Here is a 27917-nt window from a genome sequence, read left to right as displayed (position 1 = left end):
AGAGTGACCAAACGTTTTCCCAGGACATAGACATGTTGGTTATAGGTAGTATTTTGTAATATAACAATTTTCTATCCATACAGAAGGGGCATACTTTAAATGTATTGAAATGAATAAGGCATCTTTGAGTAAATTTCCGAGTATCATTTGAGTATCTCATTGCCGGGCCAAGAGTCGTGGTGTTCGGTAATCAAAATATGGTCACCCTATTAAAGAGTACCTCATGATCCTGATAACACCACAATACAGTTAATTCTATGATAATATATTGCTAAACAATTCTATAATTTTACATTTACTATGAAAACAAAATGCCTGTGAAAAGATTATGTGCAGGTTTTCCAAACTTTGGACTTAAACGTGGCTGGGGCATCTATTACTTCACTCACACTGCTGTCCACAATCCCGTTAAAAACCTACTTTTCTTAGTCTAGTTAATTTATGTTCACATTTCCCTCATTCACGTGCTGAGCGTCACCTCGAGGAGGCTGTCTTATATATATATATATATAAAGACAGCCTAGGTGTATATGACTTTCTTCATTCAGCCAAACACAATCAGAGTTATATCAAAAAATATCCTGGCTCTTCCAAGCTTACAATAGGAGTGAATGGAACCTGAGATTTTGAAGACCAAAAAACTTCATCCATCCATCATAACAGAAACCCAATAAAGTTAATAAAGGCCTTCTGAAGCGAAGCCATGCGTTTTACTAAGAACAATATCCATATTTATACCTTTATAAACTATAATCAGTGGCTTACGGCTGTACGCTAGTTGAGTTCCGCCAGAAGACCTGAAACCACGGGCCTATTGAGCAAAACCAGGAGAAGGGATTAAGCCGGGATGTCTTGGTGAGCTTGTCATCTGTGCAAAATGTAGTTCACCGCTGTCGTGTAAACGTACCCTGAAGGCACACTCACATCAAGAACGATACCTGTATAGAAGCGGATAAATTGAGCCAGGGTCACCAAGATATCCCGGCTTAAACCGTTATCCTAGTTTTGTGTAATAGGCTCCAGATGTAGAAGAGTAGGCTTAGGTGAAAGTAGACACCTCTCGAGGTAAAAAAATTAATAAATCGGGCTGGGCAACAAACTCAAGCCCTCCCATATTTTCATCTCACTATTAACTATTTGCTTATTAGCATGTATATTACTAGGATATTGGCTGTTTATTATAAAGCACACATTAATGTCCTTATTCTACATCCCTTAATCCTACCCAAGACCTAAACTTAAAATCCAAAACTATCTTACCAACTATTAATAAGCAGTAAATTAGGAGCTTGAGGTAAAAGTCAGCTATGTGAATATATGCTCCCATCCTAAGGAGTTACAGACACTTCTCTTTAACGAATATTTTGGTTTGCTCCATTCTTTGCTCTTCCGCGTTCATCAATATGTCATGGGTCGGGTCAGAGGTCACTCGTCAGCCGAAACTCCACTCAGTTTTAACCAGAAGCCAGAGATTACCATTTCTAAAGTTATAAATATGGATATTTCTCTCACAGAAGTGAACGGATGGATGGATGGGCTTCAAAATCTACCATTCACTCCCTTTATAAAGCTTGGAAGAGCCAGAATGTGTTTGGCTAAAAACAGTCATATCCACCTAGGATGGGATGAGGGGGAGTAAATCATGCGATCATTTTAATTTTTGGGCAAACTAACTTTTAATCCCAGGTGTAAACATGGCAACGTGTTGGGGGAAAAAATAAACATTATTGGTAAGGACTAACATTTAATATTCTGCAACAATTAGTGGTCTTACTTAATCTAATAAACTACAATAACAGCAAACATGTCATGAACATTTGTAGTTTTATTGAAACTTAATACACAGACCAAACAAAAGACGAACAGAACAAAAGAAGAAAACAGAACAGCTACAAACACATCTTGTATTTTTTTCAGGAGCAAACTCATCTCTTAGTGTCACTGTACACAAATACAAACCGATAGGTAAAACTACGCTGACTGTACAATCCTAACTTGCTCTCTCACACTCAGTGACCCCTCATGGAATATAAAAAAGGTTTCCTTCAGTCAATCAATCACACTATTTCTGAGGTCAAAGAACACAACTGGGCCACACTGCCGCCCACTGGTCAGGACGAGTAGTACATTTACTCTCAAAATTAGCATTGTTGCGCTTGAACCAACACACACACACACACACAAATGAACTTCACATACTGCATTCAGCAAGTTCAGGGTCCATCAAGAGCTTCAAGAGAGCCATTTGAGACTAATATGCGCCAAACCAATCTAATAACTGTCTAGTGTGTGTTAGGACTAGGATGAACAGCCACAGGAATCATGAAATGCATTGGGGAATAAAGACGTTTATGGGTATTTGAATGCGGTATCTTTCAGCACAGGCTGGTTTAAAAAGTGAACGACCTGAAACTCCAGCCATCGTTATCATCACTGTAACTAATGCAGCAATCGAAGACTTTAAAAACAACAAAACAGAAGGACCTGAACGTGTCTGAAGTGTTTTCAACCCAATCTGTTTGTACTAAAAGGATACGGTTGGTGCAAACCAATTGTTAGTGTCTCTTTAATATCTAAACGCACTGGCCCTATCAATTGGTCAATCCCTAAAGCACATCCAGCAGACCAACATTAGTTGAGGATGTTGATTTGCATTGACAAACTAAGGGTTTGTCAGCTCTTTGTTTAACAAAATTCGTTTTTTTTGCTCTAACCTTCAGCTACGCTCAATTTATATTCAAATGTTTGGTAAAATCCAATCGTAACACGTCTAAGCGCAGTAGTTCCTCCTCCGAATCTTACGCGAACACACTCGCCAGTCTTAAAACAGCTCGACATGGTAAGTTTACTGCAAACATTGAGGGATTTTTCACTCCAGCCAGACGCATAATCGATCCTAAAAGCAGGAAACTTACCATTCGGCTGTTTTAGTTAATATCAGGATTCTTAATAAGAGTTTCATGCGATTGATCCGTCTAAAAGTGTCGTCTGTCAAGCAGAGATTCGCTATCATGATCCACAGAGTCTTAGCTATCGTTCTGGACTTATGAAATGAAACTTTAATTGTGCACTGAGGGTCGGAGGATCTACTCTATATCTCACGGTGAGCATGCATGTGTGTCCGAGTCTGTCGTGTTTAAGAGTGGTCTCCGTTTGCGCTGTCTCCATCGTCCTCTCCTTCCTCCTGCTCACCCTCCTCTTCCTCCTCGTCATCCTCTCTTCCCCGACTCTTGATCTGCACAAACGGAGAGCGAAGAGTTAATACAAGCGAGGCGATATGGGATTTCTCTAGAGATGTCCCAATACCTAATGTGTATCTATAAATATTAATAAATAAATGTATCTAGTTAAGGCATCTCGATCGAAGAATATTTAGATATTTGGAACGGAAACGAACAAATACTAAATAAGAAGAGCATTTTCTTGCAGTGTAGATTAAGACTGAAGCGACTGAACGCATCTGCGGGTACTGAATATACCCAGAGACAGAAACACAGGTATCATCATATTTTAACAATTTCAGTACCGAATTCCCAGTCTGAAATACTGCTAACCATAGCTGCTAAAGCGTTTTCATTTCTTCTTCACTGCACTAACAGTGTTTGCTAGAGGCAACACAGCACAACCTCCTGTGTTTGCAATGCATTCGGAGCAGCATTTTGATTTTGTTCCCCCAGCAAACAAGGAAAAATATCTTATGTCATTTTACTTATCTAGTAAATTAATCTTGATTTAAGAATATTTAAGTATTTGGACCGGAAACAAGAAAAAAATACTAAATAAAAGAGCATCTCTCGTCATCATAACTAACGTTAGGTCTTGTTTAAGAATTATGGGATCGGATCGAGTATTTTTCAAGTACTCACCGATACCAATGCCGTAATTTGTTGTGGTATCGGTGATATTTTAGATACTAGAATCGGAATGGGAACAGCTCTATATTTCTCTCTCTCTCTCACCTCCTCTTCCTCCAGCAGATCTCCCTCGTCCTCGTAGTCGTTCATCTCCGTGCTCTCGCGGTCCTTCTTCCCGCTGGAGTGCTGTGGTGACGCCTCCTCTGGTTTGCCACCCTTCACATCTGTGCAGACAAACACAAATAATCAGTGTTTGCTGAATATAAACAGGTCGTGTGGAACCCGTTTGGGTGTCTCGTACCTGATTTCTTGCTGTGGTCTCGCTCCATGCGCTCCAGGCTCTCCAGCAGGTAGTCCACTTTGTGTTTAATCTGAGTCAGTTCCTTCTTGATGGTTTGTAGATCATCAGCTCTCACTGTACACACACACACACACACACACACACACACTTATTAGCCTAAACACTACTGTTTGGGCTCAGTAATATTTCCAAACATTTTCGAGTCTCTTTTTGCTCACCAAAGCTGCCTTTATTTGATTAATAATACAGTAAAAACTGTCATATTGAGAAATATACAGATCAGGAATAGCATTATGATCCTCGAGGCATGGACTCCACTAGACCCCTGAAGGTGTGCTGTGGTATCTGGCACCAAGATGTTAGCAGCAGATCATTTAAGTCATGCAAGTCTGGCGTTGTGTGCAAGATTCACTTACTGTGAACTAACCCTTTAATTTCATATTTGAAGAAACTGAATAGAGGCACAATAGAAACACACACATATTTCCATACTCTGTTTTCTTTTTTTCCATAGGGTGAATTCAGGATGATTGGGAAACACTTTTTCCAAGTCATCTCAAAGTAAAAAAAGTGTCCCACTCACCCTGAATTCACCCTACTTATCCAGACCCTGAGGAATAAAGAGGCATGAGAAAGTGCTCACTGGTGCGGGAGGTGCGCTGGCTGCTCTTGGAGGAGAAGCTGCTCTTGGTCCTGCGGCTTCCTCCGCTCACGCTCACTCGCGCGCGCTTGGACGGGATCACCGCTCGGGACAGTGGAGGAGGAGGGGGCGGGGGGACGCGCGACGGGTACGAGTACATCCTGAAATCACACACGCTCAGATTAACACACACAATCTGGGAATCGAATCCCAGTTCAGAAAGACATTCAAAGCCTTTAACTCTTTCCCCGCCAAACACAGAATTTTCCGTTATTTGTGAGAAAACGCTTCCAGGCCAAAAACTGAATTTTCCAGGCAGACACTAGGGAGGCGCTATTACACATCTTCTGAATGAGAACTGAATCTCCTGATCAAAACACACGCGAGTAGACACGGGAAAAACAAGCAATCATATGTAATCAAATGCATATGAAAAATAATGTGATCATTATCATAACATATCATCTTTCACAGAAACGGGATTTTCTCCGCTTTTCGTTCAAAATGTAGCTTTTTTTAATGAAACTTAACCATTTTCAAGTGTTTTAAAATAGGAATGCAAGAAGCTAGAATAAAATGTTTTTTTTTGTTTGTTTAAAAGAGATGGTCAGCTCTTTATTTTGATATATTGCTCCGATATTCATAAAACAATTTATTCTATGGGCTATTCAGTTTTGGTGAAAATGGTCAAAAACCCTGGCGGTGGCTGTGAACTTTTTTTAAACGCTGGCGGGGAAAGGGTTAATAAAAAACAAAAAAAGCTTTTGATGAGTTTAAATGGGAGTGAATCTATCAAGAGCGAGGACTCACCTGTCATAGTAATCTCTCTGAAAGTCATAGTCCAGATCAAACGAAGAACTGCGGGAGGAGAAGGCCAACAATTAACATTAGAAAGCTCTTATAATGCAATATATATTTAAAGATTAATAATATAAAACACAAACCTATACATATCTCCTGCAGAGCGTTTAATAGTCTTTGACCGATGAGGTTTGGGCTCACCAGCCAGATTAATATCTGAAAAAACAGAAAGATTGAACATTCAACAAAACCGACACGTGGCCTAGTGTTCAAGAGACAAGTCGCTTCGGATGAATGAATGAAGGTAAACATGAGGTGCTCATGCATGCAGACATTTCACTGGCATGTAAAACATTATCTTGCAATGGTTAGACTTGGTTAAGCAGAACGATAATGGGGCCTATTATACCCTTTTTACAAGAATTAATACAAGTCTCAGGTGTGTGTGAAGTTTCAGTTCCAAAACCCACAGATCATGTTGTAAATGCCCATTTTTGAGTGGAAGGAAAGCATGCTGTTTATGTGAATGTATCTTTAAATGCAAATGAGCTCCTGATCCCCGCCCCTTAATGTAGAAGAGGGCGGAGCCTGTACAGATCATGCCTCCGATACTAAACTAAAGCATACGTTTGGTTTTAAAGATTATCTCTATCGCGCTTACATGACATTGCAGGTCTTCATCCTCATGAACATTTATGATCTGCATAAGTTTTAAAGTCATATCGGCCTTTACTTCTGATGTATGGTTTTCTGAGCACGATCAGCGTCATATACAGTATCTACTACTATATTTGCGATTAATATGAAAAACAGTAACTTTAACATAACATAACAGTAACATAACTTTAGTAGCTTTAATAAAAATACATTTCTTAAATGTTTTGGCGAGGAGATAAACATGCAGGACTGTACACAGCTCACTGTGGGCGGGGTCTATGCAAATAGGGCGGAGTCTGTTAGCAGCCATGGGCGGAGCCTAAGCATATGTAGTGTCACATTGCATAGAAACGGCAAACGCTTATTCAGAGACATTGCTTATGATTTATATGGGTTAAAAAGAGGAGCGAATGGATTTTTGTCAATAAAGGGTGGTTGTGTACACACACTGCCAACACACATTTATGTTCAAACACCATGTAAAAGTGAATTTTGCATTTTTTTTATTTTTTTTTAAATAAGAGGGACCATAAAAATGTTGTTTTTATTTACTACTGTTATCATGAAATGCTTTATTTCCATAGCTTCCACCACAAAAGTAAACACTTTGTATGCATAAAGCCTATTCTAAGGCCATGACATTTTGACAATATTATTATTTTAACTAAACAAGTGAGAATTTGGATAGATGCATGCTAAATTGTCTTGGAAATTTCAATCCAAAAACGTAATGTTCCTAAAATTAAGCTTTACTTTAAACAAAATATAGTTCTTATTCTTAATTTTTTTGTGTGTGATTTACCAGACTTGGGAAGAACGGGGAAATACTGAAATCTTAAAAACTTGCCAAATTCACATTTAAATGACATATTTCAAATCAGCAACTAAGTGTACACTTATATGGGACTGTTTATGTCAGATTTTAGTTGCTGATTTGAAATATACTTACCGAGCACCTGTCCGACGATCATCCTCCCATCTTCCCCAGCGACCGCCGTTCTGGCGTTCCTCTCGTTGGCGTACTGGACGAACGCGAAGCCTTTGTGCACGGAGCAGCCCACGATCTTCCCGTACTTACTGAAGATGGCTTCCACATCAGCTTTGGTCACCAGCATGGTGTTGAGGTTCCCGATGAAGACCCGGGAGTTCAGCGAGCGCGGGTCCGTCTTGTTGGTGACGTTGCTGGCCATCAGGCTGCTGGTTGTGGGGGAATGTCTGGGCGAACAGAGAGGAATGGAAGGGGTGCAGAAGATCGACAAACACAGGAAAGAAAAGCGAGAAATTAGCTTGTCAATACCAACACTAACGGCCTCAGAACACTGCAAAAAAGGGTCTTCTTATTTTGTATTTTTTTCTTGTTTCCAGTCAAAATGTCTAAACATTCTTAAATCAAGATGCATTTACTAGATAAGTAAAAAGACATCAGATATTTTTGCTTGTTTTCTGGGAAAAACTATCAACAATGAAGTGAGTTTTTGCTTAAAACAGGTAAAATGATCTGCCAATGGGGTGAGAAAAATAATCTTATTTCTGTTTGGGACCGAAACAAGATTTCCATCAGAAACAAGATTATTTTTCTCACCCCATTGGCAGATCATTTTACCTGTTTTAAGCAAAAACTCACTTCATTTTATTTCTAAGAAAACAAGGAAAAATATCTTGTGTCATTTTACTTATCTAGTAAATATATCTTGATTTAAGAATATTTAGATATTTAGACTAGACACAAGACAAAATTACTTAATTATAAGAGCATTTTTTGCAGTATACCCATGTTTCCATCCAAAGTTGCGAATTAAAATTGGAATTTCGCATAAAACGTTTTCCATCCCATGTTTTCAAAAGATGTTTGGGAATGACGAAAGACTTTAGCTCAGGGATTCCAGAATGACGGAAGGCGTTTTCAACTAAACTTCTCATGCATTTGGCCCTTCATTTACATGATAATGGCATTTTGGGTGCCTGAAAAACACAATTTGAGGAAAACGGCGCATTATCTTGGTCTATAGGCGCGTATTGTACAAAGTGAGATCGCCATCTACTGGCCTGGCAGCAGAATACAGCGTTTGTAGTTTTCGTAGATCCGCGTGTACGGGGATCGTTTTGTCAATGTTGTCATCTGCACAAGAAAAACGCAAAGGACGAATTTTTCTGTTTTTAGCCAATCGTTGTCGTTTGAACGTACCCATAAACAACATTCAACGTGCAATGATTGGTCCGGTTATCCGATCAAATTATCTTTTGAGGACATTTGTTTTTTGTTGCGCATTGGGGAATTTATTTGGCATTTGTTTCCATAACAGTTCACGCACGCATGTATTTCTATCGGAAGCAAAAATTCAATCGAGTGTATATTTTACTTCATACGCATTTTACGATTTTATGCACAGAGCATTTTTTTTATGCAATATCCCAAAATATGTGGATGGAAACTAGTAAGTGAGACCGGCTCAGTTCTGGAAAGTCAACATGAAACGAACCCTTTTACTTCTATAATAACATGCACCAACGAATCGCTCGAAAATAAGAGCAGTAACGTGTTATTATTGGGTAAATGGGCCGGTTTTGGTTTCACATTGACTTCTTACAGATTAAAACAGAACCACATGACCAGAAGATCACAGTCCAGATCTATTATCAATTAGTCCATTGTGAACATTACCAGACATTTGGCGTCAGGACAAACATTTCCAAGATACAGTTTGTAGATAAAATGTTTAAGCATCATAATTTACATTAGTTTCATAAGTTATATCATCTAGTATGTTTAAAATCAGAGCCACAGCAGTTATATATATGAAGCTTTCATGTACTAGTGAGTCTAGATATACATTTGACATCAGAAGATTCACATATCAACTATAAGGGCGTATATGTTGTGGTTTATACAGTTTGTTGGGAGAAGGTGTTTATATCTGCACACACCAGGCCTGGGCGTGTAATGTGGAGATGTACGGTCAGTTGACATATTGCATGCAAACTAAAAGTACAGAAGTGAAACTAAATGTCAACCGCATTAGTTACTCTATCTAAGTAAATAGAGGTGTTGTATCATCACTTTGCTTTGTTTATGGGTTTAATGATGAGTAAAATGCATGGAAAAGCACTTAAAATGAGTCTGGTTTGTGAAGTAACTATGTGTGTGGATCATTTCCTGTGCTTACGACACGTTTGAGGAGTAAACTGGTGTGTTTGAGCTGGACTGGGCAGTGTTTGGAAATATCTTTGGATGCTTAGACCGCCACATAACGTGCACATTGAGGAATTTAAGTGTGCTGAGGGGGAAGTTGGGGGTTGAATAGTCAGAACTCACTCCATTCTGTCTGTAATTCAGGTCGAGTCGTCGGTCTGCCTGATTCTGTTGGAGAGAAGAGGGTCGTTATTGGACACCGTTGAGCTGCTGCTCAGCAGTGCATTGTGGGTGAAGGTCGTACTGTGTGGGTGGGTGATGTAAGCCACCGCACTTTAACAGACGTCACACCAATTTTAACACTTTTCCAAGGTCAAACGCAGTCTAGTGTTCGGCTGCTGCCACCCAGTGGTTGGTGCACAAAACTTGAGGCAAAGAAAGTGAAACCCAGACAGATATGCCAAGTGAAACAGAACAGCCATGTCACCATAATGTTGCTTAAAGCCACTGAATGTCACATTATCCCCAAACTTAAACCCTTATAATTTAGGGGAGAAATCGAGTGACGTTTTTTAGTCACGTGATTAAATGACGCATCAAATCCTTTGCTAATGAAAGAACCCTTTAAAACGGTCGCCAAAGAAGATTAAAAAGGTCCATCGAGTGAAGCCTTCGGCGCAGCTTAAGACACACCATTAATCTGTATTACAGCCCGCTGAACAAAGAGATGAATATCAGGGAGTCTGCAGGACATTTCTGAATTATAGAGATGAAAGTTTAAGGCCAACTACAAAGCGAGTCAGAGGTCTGTGCAAATGGAAAACTCAATCTTCCTCAGGCTCTATAAGAGATAGTAGGACAGTAAACATGAATTTAGGGAAATCAGGACCTATAATTGGTAATACTTGTATGATAATCTTACTGTAGAAATGCTGCCTCGTCTTTCCTCAAGGAAGTTGAAGAACGGAGACTATTTTAATGTCTCAATATTAGATTTACAATTACTCAACACTAAAATGTGCTTAAGACAACATTGCTTTCCCAAAGGTGGTATTTAAGGATACATCAATATTTAAATAGCACAGCATTACTGTATAAAGTCAAGACTCATGATGTTATTACAGTAAACATTCTTTTAAATCCTTGTCAAATGAAATGGGAAACCAATGCGTTTAAAATGTGAACTTCAGATTTTGTTCTTGAAGCTTGTCTACAACAATCTATCATGGCAGCCAACATGCTAAAGACTCATCTTTAAATGTTTAAATGGTGTGAAATGAAGACCAAGTAGACATACACTTGTAATTGGAAGACCTCGGTATCAAATGCTGGGATTCTCTCTGGGAGTGGCTCAGAAAAAATGTAATTTAGTGTCCTGCTAGTCTGCTTATGCGAATTCAGACTATAAACATATCTCTAATTGCACTACAGTAACAAAAAAGCACTATACACTATTTATAAAGTATTTGTTTTAACTCTATGGCGGTTTTAAAGGTGACGGAAGCAAGTTAAGGCTGCACACAACAAACGGGAGTCTAGTTTGCACACTTTCAGGAAGATTGGTGCAGAAGTGGAGAAAAAAAGTAAAACCAACTTACGGATTGACGTGGGTCAAAAAAGCTGCCTCAAAAACTACAAAAAAACAAAATGAATAAAATCAGAAATGAACATCTGAGATCTGAGTCCCTTTTAACTCACTAAAGGAGCGAGAATAAAATGTATTTTGTTTTGTTTTTTACAACCAATTGAGTGCACTAGACCTGAAGTCTACATGATGGGGATAAATCGATCTCCATGACAAATTAGGTGTAAACTGTAAACTTGATTATGAAAGTGTGACCTTCATGAATTTAGAGATTGTGTGTGTGTTGTATACAAAGACATCAGTCTAGACCAGGGTTTCCCAAAGTGTGGGTCACAAGTTATGTGAAAAATAAAATACAGTAGAGCATCGCAATGCAATGGGAATGGCAGTTACATCGCAACACTTGTTTCTAGCATAAATGCATTTCGGATATAACTGCAATGAAAGTTTATAATTCCTCCCCCCACAATCCAAAAAATATTATAGTTATACAAAATATTCTTGAGAGTAAAAATAGCACACCAAATGTAATGTAATTAATGTTCATATTTATTATTTTAGTCTGGTTTTCAGCCCAAATATCAAAAAAACATATCAAGATGCATAATAAATATCTAAAATGATACAATATATTGTTTTCTGGGTAAAGAAAATCTAAATGAATCTAGTTTTTGCTTTAAACAAGCTAAATTCTCTGATAAGTTGGCTTATTTTAAGCACAAACTTGTTTCATTTTGATTTGATTTTCCAGAAAACAAGAAAATATCTCATGTCATTTTAGATATTCAGTAAAAGCATCTTGATTCAAAATTTGTTTGTTTCTTGGGAGAGCTGAAAGAAAGACAAAAATACTAAAAAAAGAAATGATTTTTTTTTTTTTTCATTGATTGATGGACAGGTTGGTCATTCATACCCAATGTCTTGGGGATGTGTATGATTATCATGTTTGGGAACCCCTGATCTACACATATCAGATAAAAACAAAGCCACAAATTGGTTTAAGCTGGAATATGATGTTGATGTGTGCCTAGTTGGGAAATGTGTGGGGAACATGATTTGGTGTATACTCATACAAGATACCAAACACAAAAGACAAACACTTGTATAATCTACATCAAGCACAGAAAGAAAACAGCAACTTTAAAGCACTTTCAGATGTGATACTACACTGGAAATATTGTTCAATTCTGATATGCAAGTGTGTGTGTGTGGGGAGGGGGGACATAAATATAATTTTCATATCAAGACATTCTACAATAACTCTTGGATTAGACTACACACAAATATGATGTAATATCCAATTGAATCAATGCAGCATGAGGCAGTAATACTGTTCTTGGCCCACTTCTTGACACATTTATTAAATAGTAATGCAACCAGCTCAATTTAACATTCTTGATGTACTTTTAATGGAAAGATTGACCGTTTACATGATTTTGCATAGGGATGCAAATGTAAAAAGTGTTAAGTGGTCCATGCATTGTTATAGATTATTGCATGAGACAGATAACGTGTTTTCTCAGTCCATTAAAAGTGTTGGATCAATTCAAAACCTGCAAAAACGTCGCCTGAAAATTCAACCTGGAACGCAACGGCCCTCAAAAATAGGAGCAAAAATAACGCCCACATAACCGCATTAAAAACGACATGCTCAGTCCAAATGTCTACAGCTGAATAAAAATAGTCTACTCATGTTGGGGAAAACAGTCTGTCATCTTAAAAATGGATTTAAAACGCGTTTATATTCTGAATCCCGGACATGGAGGGAAAAACGACCCCATCTTGAAAACACAACCACCGGTCCATGAGACATTCCCTCCACAATAACTTCAAAAAAACAAATAAACCAGCTGCTCTAGCAGTAGTCCTGCAAAAAATGGGGTGAAAAATAACTCCTATTTCGAAAAATAAAAATAAAATGGTGCGGTCCTCTCAAAGCAAATCTGTTTTTTTTTTTTTTTTTCCACTGCTCTACCACGGCATCACAAAATGTACGCCACCAAAGCCAAGCAGAAAATGACCAGAAAAATGCATTAAAAATAAAAATAAAAAACACAAAAATTCTCCAAAGATAGTTCAAAGTCAGTCAAAAATAAAAAGTGACAAAAATCTCTCGAATCAAAATACTCACCGGGAGTTTAAGACTAAAAATGATTAAAATTCGGTGCTGTACTGTTTTGTGGATACAGTCCGTACCAGCTCGTTCAGTAGACACCGACCAACAGACGAGTGCACGAAATGGCGTCGGGCAAATGCGCACTGAAGACAAGACCCGCCCCCGCGCTGCATAGCTGCGTATCATTGGCTGCTGTTCAACACGCTGAAGAAACAGGCGACACCGATTGGTGGATTTACACGTCCGTCTCTTGGACGCGTTTCTTTTTTAAATAAAGAGCACGTTTGATTGGTGGATGCAGGGTTTTGTAAACAGCACGCTCTCTCGTAAGCAGTAATCGCTTTACAAAAGCTGCCCATCTCATTTAGGTCGCTAAATGTGAAATAATATTCTTCACAAAACAAAAAGACAATGTACACTGCAAAAAATGCTTTTCCTAACTTAGTATTGTTGTCTTGTTTCTAGTCCAAATATGTACAATTCTTAAATCATATGCTTCGTCTTGTTCAAAATTGTTTTTTTCTGTTTCTTTGGGACAGAAACAAGACGAGATTTCAAACAGGTTGGTAACTTATAAGGATTAATATATATATATATATATATATATATATATATATATATATATATATATATATATATATATATATATATATATATATATATTACTGAATCCTTTTACTGTATACATAAAGTCAAGACTCAAGATGTTATTACTGTTAACACTGTTTTGCCAAATGAATGGTGTGTTGAACTAAAGTTAATGTGAAACCAATGCGTTTTAAATGTGAACTTTAGATATATTGTTCTTAAAGCTTGTCTACAACAATCCATCATGGCAAGCAACATGCTTTAAATGTTTAAATGATGTGAAATGAAGACCAAGTAGACATAAACTTGGACCTGGGAGTGGCTCAGAAAAGTGTCTTGTTATAGTGTTCTGCTAGTCTGTTTGCTTAAGCGACTTAGCTCTAATTGCACTACATAAACAAACAAAAAGTGCACCAGATACACTATTTCTAAAGTTTATTTTATTTTAGTTTTTTACTCTATGGCAGTTTTAAAGGTGACAAACGCTAGGAACCCTTACGGTAATTAACTGTGGTTTTATTATAGTAAAAGTGTAGTAGGCCTAACCAATTTTTTTTTTTTTTTTTTTTTTTTTTTTTTGGCTAATTGATTACCATTTATGTAACCACAGTTTTACCACAAATACCATGGTTAAACTATGGTCAGAGTAGCATGAAACCATGGTTAATTTGTGGTAACCATGGTTTATAATAACCATGAATTTTTTTTTGTTGTAAAACCATGTAGCACACAGCAAATGAGAGTCTGCACACTTTTCAGGAAGATTGGTGCGGAAGTGGAGAATAAAAGCAAAACCAACTTTTGTGAAAGAAACAAACAAGACACAAGATTTCAATCAAAAACAATGATATTGTTATTAACCCATTGGCAGATCATTTGGTTTGTTTTAATCAAAAACTCACTTCATTTAGATTTTATTTTCCAGAAAGGAAGAAAAAAAAATCTTATGTCATTGTACCTATTAGTAAATCATCTTGATTAAGAGACTGGAAACAATCAAAAAAAAAAAAAAAAATTAGAAAAGCCTTTTTTTCAATGTACTCTGGTAAACCATTTTCTGACAAAGCTATTTCTACTACAATAAAATGTGGTATATTATTGTAAAACAAACAAAGAAATGTTCTGAAAACACTAGCAAATTCCTTATTGATTATTGTTTTATATAATGAAGAATAAGTTTAACTGTAATAATTATGGCATTTAATATTGAACAGTTTCAAGCATCAGTAGGCTAAACCATTAGCACCATGGTTGTCGTAAAATAATTAAACTTCACAAAGCATGTATTCTTTCTAATCAAGCAATATTATGAATATTTGAAATTGAGAATCATTACAGGGAATTAAGACTGCTAAAGTCAGTTCACTGTAGATTAGCTACACCACTGTACTGTTAATGTACTATAACATGTAAACAAAGCAGTACCAATGCTAATAAATCACGGAAAAGAGATGTTATTTCAAGTTTTATTTCCATACTCGAAAATATAATTAGCTGATGCATCAACGGGCAAGACTTTTGAAGGAAGTCTTCACCACTTCAGCCGTCCAGAGAGACAACCTGCAACAAATAATCCTTATGAAAATATAAACATTTTTACTTTAATACAATTTGGCAAAAAATCTAATACCTCTCTTGTCAGAAGTCTTGCTGCGCTGTCTTGGAAGAGTGAAGTCAAAGTGGACAGACGATGACGATTCAGGAGTCTTCAAAACCTCCTCAAGTTTCGCCTGCTCCTGATTCTCCTACAGTAAATCATCTATCATTATCTAGCCTCCTTATTATTCTCTATCCAAAATATAGAGCAGAATATGTGAATAAGAGCCATTTACTTACATCAGATGTACTTTGTTGGAGTCTGATTTTGAGTTTAGGCGTGTTTTGGCTGTCCTTCTCCCTCTCTTTCTCTTTCTCTTTCTCCCTCAGTTGAAGGATAGCATTGCGAGTGGCTCTGTACTCCAGAGCGAAGTCACTGACGGTCTTACAAAACGCATCTGCGCTCGTTTCTCTCACCATGGAGCGCGAGTAACCGAGGAAGAGCAGGAACGAGTGGAATCTGGGAGAAAGGAGAAATGAACCTAATGACATTGTATGAATTGCCAGGGTAATTTTGAGAAATGAATTTAAACGCTAAGCACAATTTTTTTCTGAGAGCATATTCAATGGATTTAGTTAATGTTACATGCTTGAAATTTCAGACATTTCATAAGCACTAATCAAGCATAACATTATGATATGTGAATTGAATAACACTGATGATCTCTTCCTCACGGCTCCTGTTAGTGGGTGGGATATATTAGGCAGGAAGTGGACATTTTGTCCTCAGAGTTGATGTGTTAGAAGCAGGAGAAATGGGCAAGCGTAAGGATTTGAGCGAGTTTGACAAGGGCCAGATTGTGATGGCTAGACGACTGGGTCAGAGCATCTCCAAAACTGCAGCTCTTGTGGGCTGTTCCCGGTCTGCAGTGGTCAGTATCTATCAAAAGTGCTCCAAGAGGAACAGTGGAGAACCGGCCACAGGGTCATGGGCGGCCAAGGCTCATTGATGCACGTGGGGAGCGAAGGCTGGCCCGTGTGGTCCGATCAAACAGACGAGCTACTGGAGCTCAAACTGCTCCAGAAGTTAATGCTGGTTCTGATAGAAAGGTGTCAGAATACACAGAGCATCTCAGTTTGTTGTGTATGGGGCGGCACAGCCGCTGACCAGTCAGGGTGACCTCTGACCCCTGACCCTGCCGAAAGCACCAACAGTGGCACGTGAGCATCAGAACTGGACCATGGAGCAATGGAAGAAGGTGGCCTGGTCTGAGGAATCACGTTTTCTTTCACATCATGTGGACAGCCGGGTGTGTGTGTGTGGCTTACCTGGGGAACACATGGCCCCAGGATGCACTATGGGAAGAAGGCGGAACGGCTGTGGCAGTGTGATGCTTTGGGCAATGTTCTGCTGGGAAACCTTGGGTCCTCCATCCATGTGGATGTTACTTTGACACGCTCCACCTACCTAAGCATTGCTGAGACCATGTACAATGGTTTGAGGAGCACAACAATTTTGAGGTGTTGACTTGGCCTCCAAATTCCCCAGATCTCGATCCAATCGAGCATCTGTGGGATGTGCTGAACAAACAAGTCTGATCCATGGAGGCCCACCTTGCAATGATCTGCAGGACTAAAATGATCTGCTGCTTACATTTTGGTGCCAGATACCACAACACACCTTCAGGGGTCAAAATTATGAATAATGTTATGCCTGATTGGTGTATGAGAGTGCAAATGTTTCCAGGAAAATGCTGATATGTTGACATTAATTTGTAGTTAGCAACTAGTTTTACCGGTTAATGACTCTTCTGTGAACTGCTCGTAGCACCTTCAACCTCTCCTCACAGTCTTTCAGAAACTGAGGGAGCCGATGATGGAGCGTTGCCTCTTCTCCGCCTTCCTCTTTTCTTCTTCCACCTTTCTTCTTCTTTCCATCCTTCTCAAGAAGTCTTAGTTGATCCCAGGATGCTTTGCAAAGGGATTCGAGCTGGGAGAGATTCTGCTGCACTTGAGTGTAGTCACACTTTGAGAGAGGAAAAATTAGACAAGAGAAAAAAACACTAAAAAAATGGAAAACAATAAAAATATCCTAAATAAGACGAGCATTTTTTGCAGTGCACTCATGTCTTTCCCACAATGCAATGCACAGAAATTAGAGTTCAATTTCCATTAAAAAAGATCATAGTTTGTATCATCTTCCTGTGCAATTATTTGCTTAGGCTGCCATCATTAAAGGCGTTTTTACACTTCGATGAATTAAAAATGCAATTCAACCATTGATTCCCGAGCTGTTAGATAAGTGTACGCCTCTGGCTGAAGTATATACTGCATATACTGTGATTTGAAATGTTTGCTGTTTCACATTCAGTGCATAAAGCACAATATATTAGTACAAAACAGACACATACCTTGCTGGCTTTTGTGACAGCAGTGATGTCTGAGTAGAGATCAGATGATTGTGGGTAAAGCTGGAGCAACAACACACACACGTGATGAAGAAGAGGCCGCCGGCCGTGTGTGTCTCTCACCTGAGAGAGTTTGCCCAGGTAACTCAACTCAAAGCCCCTCGCCTATACAAAACACACTCCATCATGCAATGTGCAGGATATATCAGGGGTCGCAGTGCACACGTCTTTACTCACCTTACAGCCGTTCAGAAAGTTGCCAATGGCCAGCACGGTTGCAAGTATACAGCGGAACGTCTGATTGGCCGCCAGCTGCTCCATGGCGAGCTTCAGATGGAAGAGCGGCTCTGCGATTTCCTGTTTACACACACATAAGCCAATGAGGAGCACAAATAAACAGACACCAGAAATCAAAATGCTCTTTAGTTGATAGAGATTTGACTACAAACAATAATAGATAATCCCAGCTAACAAAAATATATTCTAATTCTGCCTTCATGTGCTATCGGAATTATCGTAAATACGAGCTTTCGAGGTAAACATTGCACATGAAAGCCCTCTGATGTCGTGTTTACCACTGGGATGTTCGGAAATAAATTTGATACCCGAGTTCCCGAGATGGGCGTGTCATAACCGTTCAAAATGGCAGATGGGAGATGAATTTCTGCTGTGGCAGGTGTTTTATTAGTTTTTTTTTTCCACAACAATTTCATTGTCTCTTTTTGTCGTCAAAGTAGTACATTTGAAGCATATTGTGTATTTTAAACACATCGAAAATTGCATCTAGTTGACCATCATTCCAGAATAGTGAGCAAGCTGACTATCTTAGTGTGGTAAAGTAGCTATACAATAGGATCATGTATGGCTGAAAACTATTGCCATTTTAGTCTTTAAGCAGCCTTTATTGTCTACATTATGCCTTTATTGTGAATGTGATTATGAACAATATGCTTTCGTGTTGTGCTGCTAGTGTTTGCCAGTGATTCTATGAATTTCTGGGACCGGGAATTGACTGAAATGGTTATAGTGTTAAAATAACATTTTCCAAAGACACACAAAAGTATGAGCCTGGCGCCCTCCATTCTTTCCGACAACAAAGCGCCTGAACACAACAAGCTCGTAATCACGACTTCTGAAGTGGGAAGTAGGAAACTTCTGATAGCACGTGAAGGCACTCCCATTAAATTATGAAAATGTTATTCCTGAATGATTTCTGAATGTGTGTTTTTTTTAAAGAATGCTTAATTCTTAACCTTCCATTTCTGCAAACATTCCAAGAATGTTACCTTTGAACGTTCTCTGAACATTCTAAAACAAAAAGCTTAGGCATGAAATGATCCTGGTGTATGCGCCTTACACGGATTAGCCTAAGTATGGGCTAATTCAGATAGGGCCGACATGGGACCCATGGATAAACCCCTGTAGGGCCCATACCTCAAGCCTAGATTGTGCCAACATTGGCCCAATGCATGCCATGTTAGCTGGGTCGGGATTATTGGGTGGTTGCTGGAAAATTCAATTTACAATGACCATGTTTACATGCACACGATACGCTGATAACTCTCAAAAATCATCTTGATTTAAAGGGATAGTTCACTTTGAAATTAAATTTTGGTATGTTTTAGCTTAACTCATGGGCAACCAAGATATAGGAGTATTTGTTTCCCCAGTAGTTTCAATTTTGATCATTTTAGGTCAAACCGTTCTTGTCTGTGCCTCACATAATGCAGGTCTATGGTCACCACCTCAAAGAGCATACACAGAGAAGTCCAAATTAAACAATCCCCCATCGTAAGTACACACTGATGGCCTAAGACACGAAACGAGCGGTTTGTGTGAGAAAACGAACAGTATTTATATCGTTTTTACCTTTTGTACACCACTACGTCCGACTGATCCGAGGGCGCGTGTACGTGTTTCCTGTGGTGTACAGTAAATAAATACTGTTCATTTTCTCACACAAACCGCTCGTTTCGTGTCTTAGGCCATCAGTGTGTATGTACGATGGGGGATTGTTTAATTTGGACTTCTCTGTGTGTGCTCTTTGAGGTGGTGACCATAGACCTGCATTATGTGAGGCACAGACAAGAATTGTTTGACCTAAAATTATCAAAATTGAAACTACTGGGGAAACAAATACTCCTACATCTCGGATGCCCATGAGGTAAGCTAAAACATATCAAAATTTAATTTCAAAGTGAATTATCCCTTTAACCTATTATAATGGTTACATGGATACATGCAAACCAATAACGTGGCAACTGGTAACCTGGCAGACTTTATCAAAAATTTAAGTAATACCTCCAGTATTGTGGGTCCTCAACCCTGGTCCTCGAGGGCCACTGTCCTGCAGACTTTAGCTCCAACCCTGATCAAACTCACCTGCCTATAGCTCTCTACTGATCCTGAAGAGCTTAATTAGCTGGTTCAGGTGTGTTTGATTAGGGTTGGAGCTAAACTCTGCAGGACAGTGGCCCTCGAGGACCAGGGTTGAGAATACCTCACCTATAGTGGTGTAGGCACACACAATGCCTTTTTTACTCAGAAAACCCAAGGTAAGAATATTTTTTTATGGTTTGATTACCCTTTTGTCAAGTAAAAAAAAGGTTTTGAGGCAGGGCAATTCTTAATAGGCTTTCACTCATTTCCTCCACTAAAGTTTCTTGTTTTACTCACCATTATGGAGATCAATGTTCTTCCCATTGTCTTCCCACCAACAGTGGGAATTGTCTTCCCATTGATGCAGGGATACAACAAGATATCACAAATGTTTGATTTCAAAAGAAAAGGAATAAATATAGCTATTAGATAACTTGTAGAACTAACTGGGTTTTGCAATGCACACGTTTTGTCAGCTTCTTAAGCATAATCGGGTTAAGAGTGTGCATGTAAACGTGCTCATTGGCGAACACTCAGTTTCTCTTCTCTCACTCTCTCCAGGTTGTCGTGGTCCAGCGTGAAGGCCCAGAGCTGGAGTCTGGCACTCAGATTAGGGACGTTCCCCAGGGTCAGGAGACACTGCTCGGCGGGGCCCAAAGGTGAGCGCGGGGCCTTGGCCTTCGCCTCCTCGATCAGATCCAGCTCGTCTTCGGTTGGAACCAGCATCTGCAACCTCTAAAGCCACAACAAATGCATATCACCAAACACTTCTGCTTTCATAGACTACACATGCTAATGCAGTACTTCTTTAAAATTCAAAATTAGACTGTATTTAGAAAGCAAGTTTAGACTCTGAGGTGAACTGCGCTGTAGGGAGCACACCTGGATGTCTTCTCTGTCTAATACGGTGTTGTCCATACTGAATATGGCAGGAGGAAGCAGATGGGCCGGTGGTAGGCCGCTCAGGGCTATAGTGATGATGTTACTGCGCTTCACACCCAATACACACACACACGGCTGCTTCTGCTGCATGAACCAAAGCAGATAGAGAGAGATGTAAAGGACAAATGCAGAAAAACTCAATACGTAAAGGCTTGCGGATGGAATACACTACGGTTTTTGACCCGATTTTCAGTCAACGCTATAGCTGCCTAAAGTCAGAGCCAGCTGGAGTTGACAGATTTCACAGCAAACCCGGCTCAGACTCTGGTTTAAAAGCTTCAGACTTTGATTCCATAGTCAGGGGAGATCAAACATGCTTGATGTTTTGAACTGACTTCAGAACACGTCTCCTAGCAACAGGATTTTGTTGTATTTGGAACACCTTGAAACGTCTGTTATGCGTTTAGTGCAGGGTCAGTAGGTGTTTCTCAATGTCAAGGATGCTTCCTTAGAAGGACTGATCCTTCCAAGTCACTTCCTTCAGAGGCTAGGCGAGGCTCCTCTTTAGCATTCGGAGAACACGTAAATGGAACAGGCTAGCAAGTGCACGTCATTGCGTCATTACGTCAGTGAAAAGGTCCGTTGGCCATAAATAACATTATGTGTAACGTTATTTGTATTTTTTTAATATCAATACAGTAGTAATTTGTACCGGTATTTAAACGTTAAACTTTATTTATATTTACTACGGTTATAACAAATGTTTGGTAATGTAAATAAAAGCATTGTGGCTAGCAGCGAGGTGAGGGGACCGTGAGTGCGGGCCGGTGGAGTGATAATGAGCGGCAGCTGATCGCCACACCGGTCTCGGCTCACGGCAGTGATGGGAGTATAATTGGAGGAGCGTGGAAGACGAGAGAGGACTAGGCCTGGACTTTATGTTATGGTTTGTTTATGTTTTATTATGTGTGTGCGGGCAGTCGCACGTGAGGGGGCTATTATAAAGTTGTTGAACGTTCGCCGGTTCCCGCCTCCTTTCTTCCCATCTACAAACCCCGATACAAGCATATTTGCCCCGTTCACGCTCCGAGTCCGACTCCGGGAACGTCTGATAGCAAAGCTGCGCGCATATGATTGTGGGTGATTTGAGAACGCGAAGAGTGCGAAGGCTACTCATATGCATCCTTTCCTGTATATGACATATTTTTCGAACGAAGGACTCAGTCCTTGGTTGAATTCCGAGGATCATCGACATTGTAACAGTCCTTCGTCGAGTGTCGATGACGTGGCATCCTTAGAATTCTGGCTTCCGAGGATCCTTCCTTGACATTGAGAAACGCTTTCAGTCTTTTCGATGCCAGATGATCATTTGTTTGAAGGCCTCCCATTTTAAAATTTAAAAGCCAGCTATATTTTTATGAAAAAAGATCACATTTATCTATTATAAATATTAATACAATATTATTAGGAAATATTTAGTTAGAATATTACTTTTTTTTACTGTACATGTATTATTATTTTTCAAATTGTTTAAATCAATTTATTTATTTTATCAATGTTTTAGTTATTTATTTAGTTGTTATTTAATCTTGATTTGTATTATTTATTTATTAAGTTTTTCTTTAGACTTTTTTCATAAAGCCCCCTATTTTCTTAAAAATAAAGCTTCCAAAAGTTTTTATTTTGAATTTTTTTGTTATTTTGTTTTTTTTATTTTTTATCCACAGCAATAGAACAACCATTTTTGGTTGCCCATTGATTTGCCCCCTTAGTGTGAAAAACATTTTAAAACTATAGCTTCCAGCAGCAATTATCAAGGTTCAAGCGCTTTAAGGCCTTTAAGTGCTTGCTTAAAAATGTATTATGTTTTCTTTATTACGCCGGTAACCACCTAGATCATTGATGGAAAAGACCTTTTACAGCCAACACAGGCAATTTACTAAGGAAATATGTGTTTCTTTCAGATTTCAGACAGACCCCTAGGGCCACGAGCCAAACAGGCCCATTGAGTTTTGTTCTGATCTGGTAACCTTGTCTAATAGCTGCTCCAAGTTCATTGGCCAATGGCGGTCCTGTTTTTTTTTTAAATAATAATGTGAATGTCCTCATAGACTATCTCAGCACCTTGGACAAAGACAGTGCATGCCAATTTTTAAATAAATTGGACTAAAATTTGGGTGGTTATAGCCATTTTCATGTTTTTTCCCTGCTATAGTGCCACCAAACTGCCAATCGACACCATTTTTTTTCACATGACCACAGACCAGTCCATACTAGGTGTATTGAAATGATCTCATTTTGTTCAAGAGTGACAGCCGTTTTAGTAAAAGTGGTCACGCTAACTTTGAACGTTTTAGCATCCTATCACATACATCGATATGTCGACCTTCTTTTGCTGATTATTGACAGTCAGACTCTAGAGACATTTTCTGCACTGGTTTGCAAAAGTAGGTTTTCAAAAAATACAAAATAACCAACCATTAGAACCAACCATTCAATTATGAACCATTAGATAATTTTATCGCTGTAGCACCACCATCAGGCCGATTGGGGCGAGCCTTGGTGACATTGTAGATGGAGTGAGTACTACCTAGTACCTAGTAGTACATTGTAGTTGGAGTTGAGGCTAGGCAACGTGGGGGAGAGGACGCTGGCGTTGTCTGTTCGCCGCTTCTCCACCCACAACAAATCATGTTACTGTACTATTAGATTTACATTTTATTTTATGTCCTTATGTTTGTGACTAGTCTAACAGTCAGAGCTACAATTGGGACTGTTGCTGATTGCTGGCAGCCACTGAGAGGTCGTTGTTCGTCGTTTCGCCGTTTTCAACCGCTTCTCTATTGTTTATGTTTGAATTGCTGCGGTTGGTTCTGGTTTGGAGGACATTTGATGTTTCTCGCCGCGGGTGCTCACTGGTGGTCTCCCTTGGGCTTAAGCTGCATGGTGGCTGAAGTTTGCACCGGGCTAGCGTCATCCGGGCTCTCGTCGTCGGCGTCCGGCATGATGTTGGGATGTTCTGCTTCTCGGCTGCGCCGCTGTTCCGTCCTGCATTGCGACCGTGGAGCGGCTTGGACATCTGCGCCGGCCCCGGTGTATCCACAGAAGTGCCCGGAGGAATGTTCTGCCTCCTGCATGGTGCTGCAGCGATCCCCATCGTTTGAATCATCATGAAGAAGCCCCGTCATCTGGTCTTCAGCTGTCATGCCTCGACGATGTCATCGGGACACTGCCGCTGGGAGAAATCTGAAACATGGAGTGGACCACAGTGTGCTGCGGAGCTAACAGAGACTTCCACCATCAGCTGTTTTCTGTCCACCATCAGCTCTGTTTCTGTTCACCATCAGCTCTGTTTCTGTTCTGTTTTCTGTGTTGGTTGATTGTTTGTAGTATTCTATATTTTTACTTGTTATTCATTTTTTGTTGTTATTCCCCCCCCTGTTGCACTTTGAGATTCTTCGGAATGAAAAGTGCATTATAAATAAAATCTATTATTATTATTATTATTACCATCCCTCAACGTTTCAGGTCTCCACGACTTATGGTTTGGTCTGCCCAATCATTTTTTTAGGGGAGAATCCTGATCACTACACTCTTGAACTCCTAAATATCTAAAGAACCTTTTGTGAAAAGGAAATATTTGATGGATGTTAAAGGCTTGTGATGGAGCGAGTGAAGCCAATAAACCACTTTGGGGTGAAAAGGCCTGGTTTATGCCCTGTTTCTCTGTCACCATTTTTGTTCTGTTTAAAAGTTGAGTAATGTATTCCAGCCTTTTAATGAAAGGTTTACATTTGGGTGTCTATGTAAACATTAACGTCTTACCCGTCGCCGCTCCATCAGACTGCAGAGGGCGCTGTGGCTGCTGCTTTTGCTCTCAAACAGGTATTCTAGTCTATTGGTGTCTAGATGAACCGGCTCCAGACCGGCCCAGATTGACTGAGGCCCGAAGCGGCCCACTCTCGGCAAAGGCTGCAGACTCAACAGTGCGCTCCAGTGGAGCCTCAGAGTACGACAGCTGGACGGCGACTGATTGGCTACAGGAAGAGGAGGGGCTGAAGGGGGAGGGGCCAAAGGGGGAGGGGGCGGAGGGATGGGAGAGGCTGGAGTCTGATTGGCTGAAGTGTGAAAGGAGTCTTCATCAATACTGTCCAACTCAAGATCCTCGTCATCCCATAGGTCGGAGAAGTCGAGAGTGTTGAGGCGGAGCAGATGGGCGTGGCTAATGAGGGACTTCCCAGAGGTGTCGGGAAGAAAGGATTCGGCTTGTTTCATTGGGTCTTCTTGGTGATTTATGTTCTAAAAACTCGAAGAAAGTAAATAAATGTTGTGCAAAATGATACTTCTTCTGCTTAAACACAATGGCCAAATATCCAGTCTCAATAGAACTACTTCAGAAGAATGGTTTACCTTGAGTGTCCATTAATGGTTGCAAATGATCCGCCAATGTTAAAAGATTTGCCTTGTACCAAGAAGCTCCATGTTCTTCAAAGTAAAAAATAAATAAAAGCTGGTAAAGATAATCCAGTCATAAAACGTGCAGCAGATGACGCAGCTCCTCTGAAAACCATTCAACCTTGAGTTTGAGCTTCTCCAACATCTGTCTGAAAAGCTTGCACATCATGTGATGTGTATTTCCCAGCTCTCCAGCGAATCCTGGCGTAGTCGTTGCGTTTCAAGCATCTATAACGGCTCAAATATTATAGATCCTTGCGTGTGCATTCTCCCAACATCACACCGTCATCTTCGCTTCAAGCGCTCCGTTGCACTGAAGCTCTTTAGGTGAGTGGAGACGTGAACCTCCGTCTGTGTCCCAGACATTATGAGGGGTCGTTTAGACAAAAAAGAGTATGTGTGTTTGAGTGTTTATTTGAGTTGCGCCCTTTCCCTTAATTTCCTTATCTCTCCAGCATCTCCTGTTTATATCACTGCTCCTGTACACACAACTTCACTATCTCTCCGTCTCCACCCTTTCGCTCTCCTTCCCTCTTTTTCAGGACCATTATGAGACTCAGACTGCATATGGATTTTTGGTCAGTCATCATTACTGTTGCTAATACTTGATTGTTTGGGATCAGAACAACCCTAATTCTGAGTAAATTGTATAATATATTCAGTGGTAATTTGAGGCCAAGCACCGATAGGTGCGATGACAACTATTGTATCCTTTGGCTTTCCTATTCTTCTTCTGCTTCCGTTTTTTCCCCCCACTCTGGGAGTCTATGGCAGCCCATAGTATCATTCATAATCATAATTCGACGAAGAGCACGCAAAATTAAATGGAAGGCTGGATCTCAGCAATGCTTTAGCATATTCAGACCAGTTTTGGCACAGCGCCACCTTCTGGTCTGCAGATTTTTGCTCATAACTTCTGAATGGTTTCCCAAAAATCATAAAATTGCTCTTTTTAGATTTGGTACTACATGCCGAATAGTACCCAGTTTTCCAATATCAGCCATTTTGAATTTTGCTGTAAAATGCTGTATTTTATGAACACATTAGCCTAATGTTATGAAACTTGGTATGGACCATCATGCCATGCCGTGAAGACGCCTGAGAAGTGTCAGGGCAGCGGGTGGTAAAAATAAATACTTACATACTTTTAACTTTGAATTTGGTTAACTTATTTTCACAGCATTCTCTTTAGATTTCCTGAATGTTTGTCGAGTCCAACGATACCGAACATGCCAGGTTTTGCCTTACAGTTTGTGATTTAATGTTTAAAAAAACATTAGTGCATCATAGAAAAATTACTAAATGTTAATGGCCAAATTTATATTTTAAAATGTTCATAAATATAAATCTGTATAACTCCTAAACAAAATGAGATATTTTCACAGAATTTGACACACTTATAGGAGAAGGACACAAGTACCTTTGCCTATTTTAACAGGTCTTAATATATTCTTCAAGTCATAAGAACAATGATACCAGTTATGCCACATTTGCTCAAACTTTGCTGTCCAACATGTTACGTTTCTTTGAAAGCCTACTCCTACACCGTTGTTCTGATTTCCACCTAAATTGCCTCGGATCATCTTCAGACCATGTCGGCAAAAAGTTATCGAAAGCTTTTTCTGATTGACCAAACCATTCTTGAGTAACGCATCAAAGAAATTGTTGGCATGATGCCAAGCTGATTCTGAGGCTGTAGCTCTGCACCGCTTTGACATATTCACAACAAACTTTGTCTCACACTGGCACCATAATACTTTTTTAATAAAAGCACCACCTACTGGTCAAAAGGGATAGGCAAGTTAATCATAGTACAGTTATTACTATTACTATAGTACAGACTTTTTTATGGCGTGGAAAGAGTTAAAAGTCTAATAACTAAATAAATAATTGAAGAACTCCAGAATTCAAGTTGCTTTAAGAACCAACGTGCCTGTTTTACCTTGCAGCTAAACACATTCAGAAGTCGTTGCCGCTTGTTTTCCTGGACGTAATTGCCTCTTTTAAATGGCTGTTGGTGAAGTATACAGTCCAAGGACTTCAGCTCTTAACCATTTAGGCTTGACGTAGTGAATGTCCAGAGTTTAATACTTAAACGTTTGTAGCACATATAGACACATTGAACACATGTTCGTCGGGCTGAAGCGTTTACTGAAGTGAACTGTCGGAGCTGTTGAGAATAATGGCGACTCCCATGCGACTCTGTCTCCAGAAGCTGTTTATGTCTGTTTGTAAACTGAGGGGAAGTGATTGCTATCACAGGGCTGAATGTTGTCCATAATTGTGTTTAATGATGTTTAATTAGCTGCTCTGAAAGGGCAATGCCAGACTCCGGCCCGAAGGGAATGACCTCTGATTAGAATCAGTGAAACGTTATTCATATTCGTTTTCTTTATGATGTGAAAGAGGCGTGTATATGAGTCAGAGGCGCTGCTGTTAGACTCCAGCGTCCTTCATTAAAAGCTATTCAACTGCTAGACGTTGGCCAGTTGAAGTGTTCTCCTTCGCCCTTGTTTAAACGCATGGATCTCTTCATGTTGTGCATTATAATCCTGTTATAGGGGATTCATATTTGAGCTCATTGC

The 27917-nt window shown here is 39.6% G+C and overlaps 2 protein-coding genes across 6 annotated transcripts; both read right to left on the bottom strand.

The window, feature by feature from the left end:
* Window positions 1–1805: 1805 nt before the first annotated feature.
* On the bottom strand, window positions 1806–13224 carry LOC137080742 (heterogeneous nuclear ribonucleoprotein C). Of its 4 annotated transcripts, none has more exons than XM_067447595.1 (10): window positions 13100–13224; window positions 10982–11015; window positions 9567–9611; window positions 7203–7468; window positions 5740–5812; window positions 5606–5653; window positions 4799–4956; window positions 4156–4269; window positions 3960–4078; window positions 1806–3235 (listed from the first exon to the last, which is right to left on the bottom strand). In XM_067447595.1, exons 3-10 carry the CDS (start codon window positions 9569–9571, stop codon window positions 3137–3139), a joined length of 882 nt encoding a protein of 293 aa, XP_067303696.1. In that variant the 5' UTR covers window positions 9572–9611; window positions 10982–11015; window positions 13100–13224; the 3' UTR covers window positions 1806–3136. The 4 variants fall into 4 exon arrangements, with proteins under 4 accessions (XP_067303696.1, XP_067303699.1, XP_067303697.1 ...); XM_067447598.1 differs by having other exon boundaries at window positions 7332–7468; XM_067447596.1 differs by lacking the exon at window positions 10982–11015 and having other exon boundaries at window positions 13100–13209.
* Window positions 13225–14307: 1083 nt separating this feature from the next.
* si:ch211-63p21.2 (FH1/FH2 domain-containing protein 1) lies at window positions 14308–26148 on the bottom strand. Of its 2 annotated transcripts, XM_067447589.1 has the most exons (10): window positions 25288–26148; window positions 24703–25183; window positions 20878–21021; window positions 20548–20730; window positions 17854–17973; window positions 17620–17781; window positions 17005–17234; window positions 15509–15728; window positions 15303–15417; window positions 14308–15247 (listed from the first exon to the last, which is right to left on the bottom strand). In XM_067447589.1, exons 2-10 carry the CDS (start codon window positions 25150–25152, stop codon window positions 15204–15206), a joined length of 1668 nt encoding a protein of 555 aa, XP_067303690.1. In that variant the 5' UTR covers window positions 25153–25183; window positions 25288–26148; the 3' UTR covers window positions 14308–15203. The 2 variants fall into 2 exon arrangements, with proteins under 2 accessions (XP_067303690.1, XP_067303691.1); XM_067447590.1 differs by having other exon boundaries at window positions 14309–15232; window positions 24703–26146.
* Window positions 26149–27917: the final 1769 nt, after the last annotated feature.

Source organism: Pseudorasbora parva, chromosome 1, assembly GCF_024679245.1.
Source record: "Pseudorasbora parva isolate DD20220531a chromosome 1, ASM2467924v1, whole genome shotgun sequence".
In the NCBI taxonomy this organism is placed as follows: Eukaryota; Metazoa; Chordata; class Actinopteri; order Cypriniformes; family Gobionidae; genus Pseudorasbora; species Pseudorasbora parva.
Note: the sequence above shows the minus strand (reverse complement) of the source record. Positions and strands in the feature narration are given on the sequence as shown.

Bases quoted from the DNA above. Each gene is read 5' to 3' on its own strand.
- si:ch211-63p21.2 (XM_067447589.1), bottom strand. From the start codon at position 25,152: ATGAAACAAGCCGAATCCTTTCTTCCCGACACCTCTGGGAAGTCCCTC. The intron at 20,731-20,877 runs GTGTGCTCCCTA...TTGTGGCTTTAG, and splicing joins TAGACAGAGAAGACATCCAG to AGGTTGCAGATGCTGGTTCC. The intron at 15,729-17,004 runs GTAAAACTAGTT...CCTTTCTCCCAG, and splicing joins CACAGAAGAGTCATTAACCG to ATTCCACTCGTTCCTGCTCT.
- LOC137080742 (XM_067447595.1), bottom strand. The intron at 4,079-4,155 runs GTACGAGACACC...TTGTCTGCACAG, and splicing joins AGACCACAGCAAGAAATCAG to ATGTGAAGGGTGGCAAACCA. The intron at 3,236-3,959 runs GTGAGAGAGAGA...CCGTTTGTGCAG, and splicing joins ATCTGCTGGAGGAAGAGGAG to ATCAAGAGTCGGGGAAGAGA.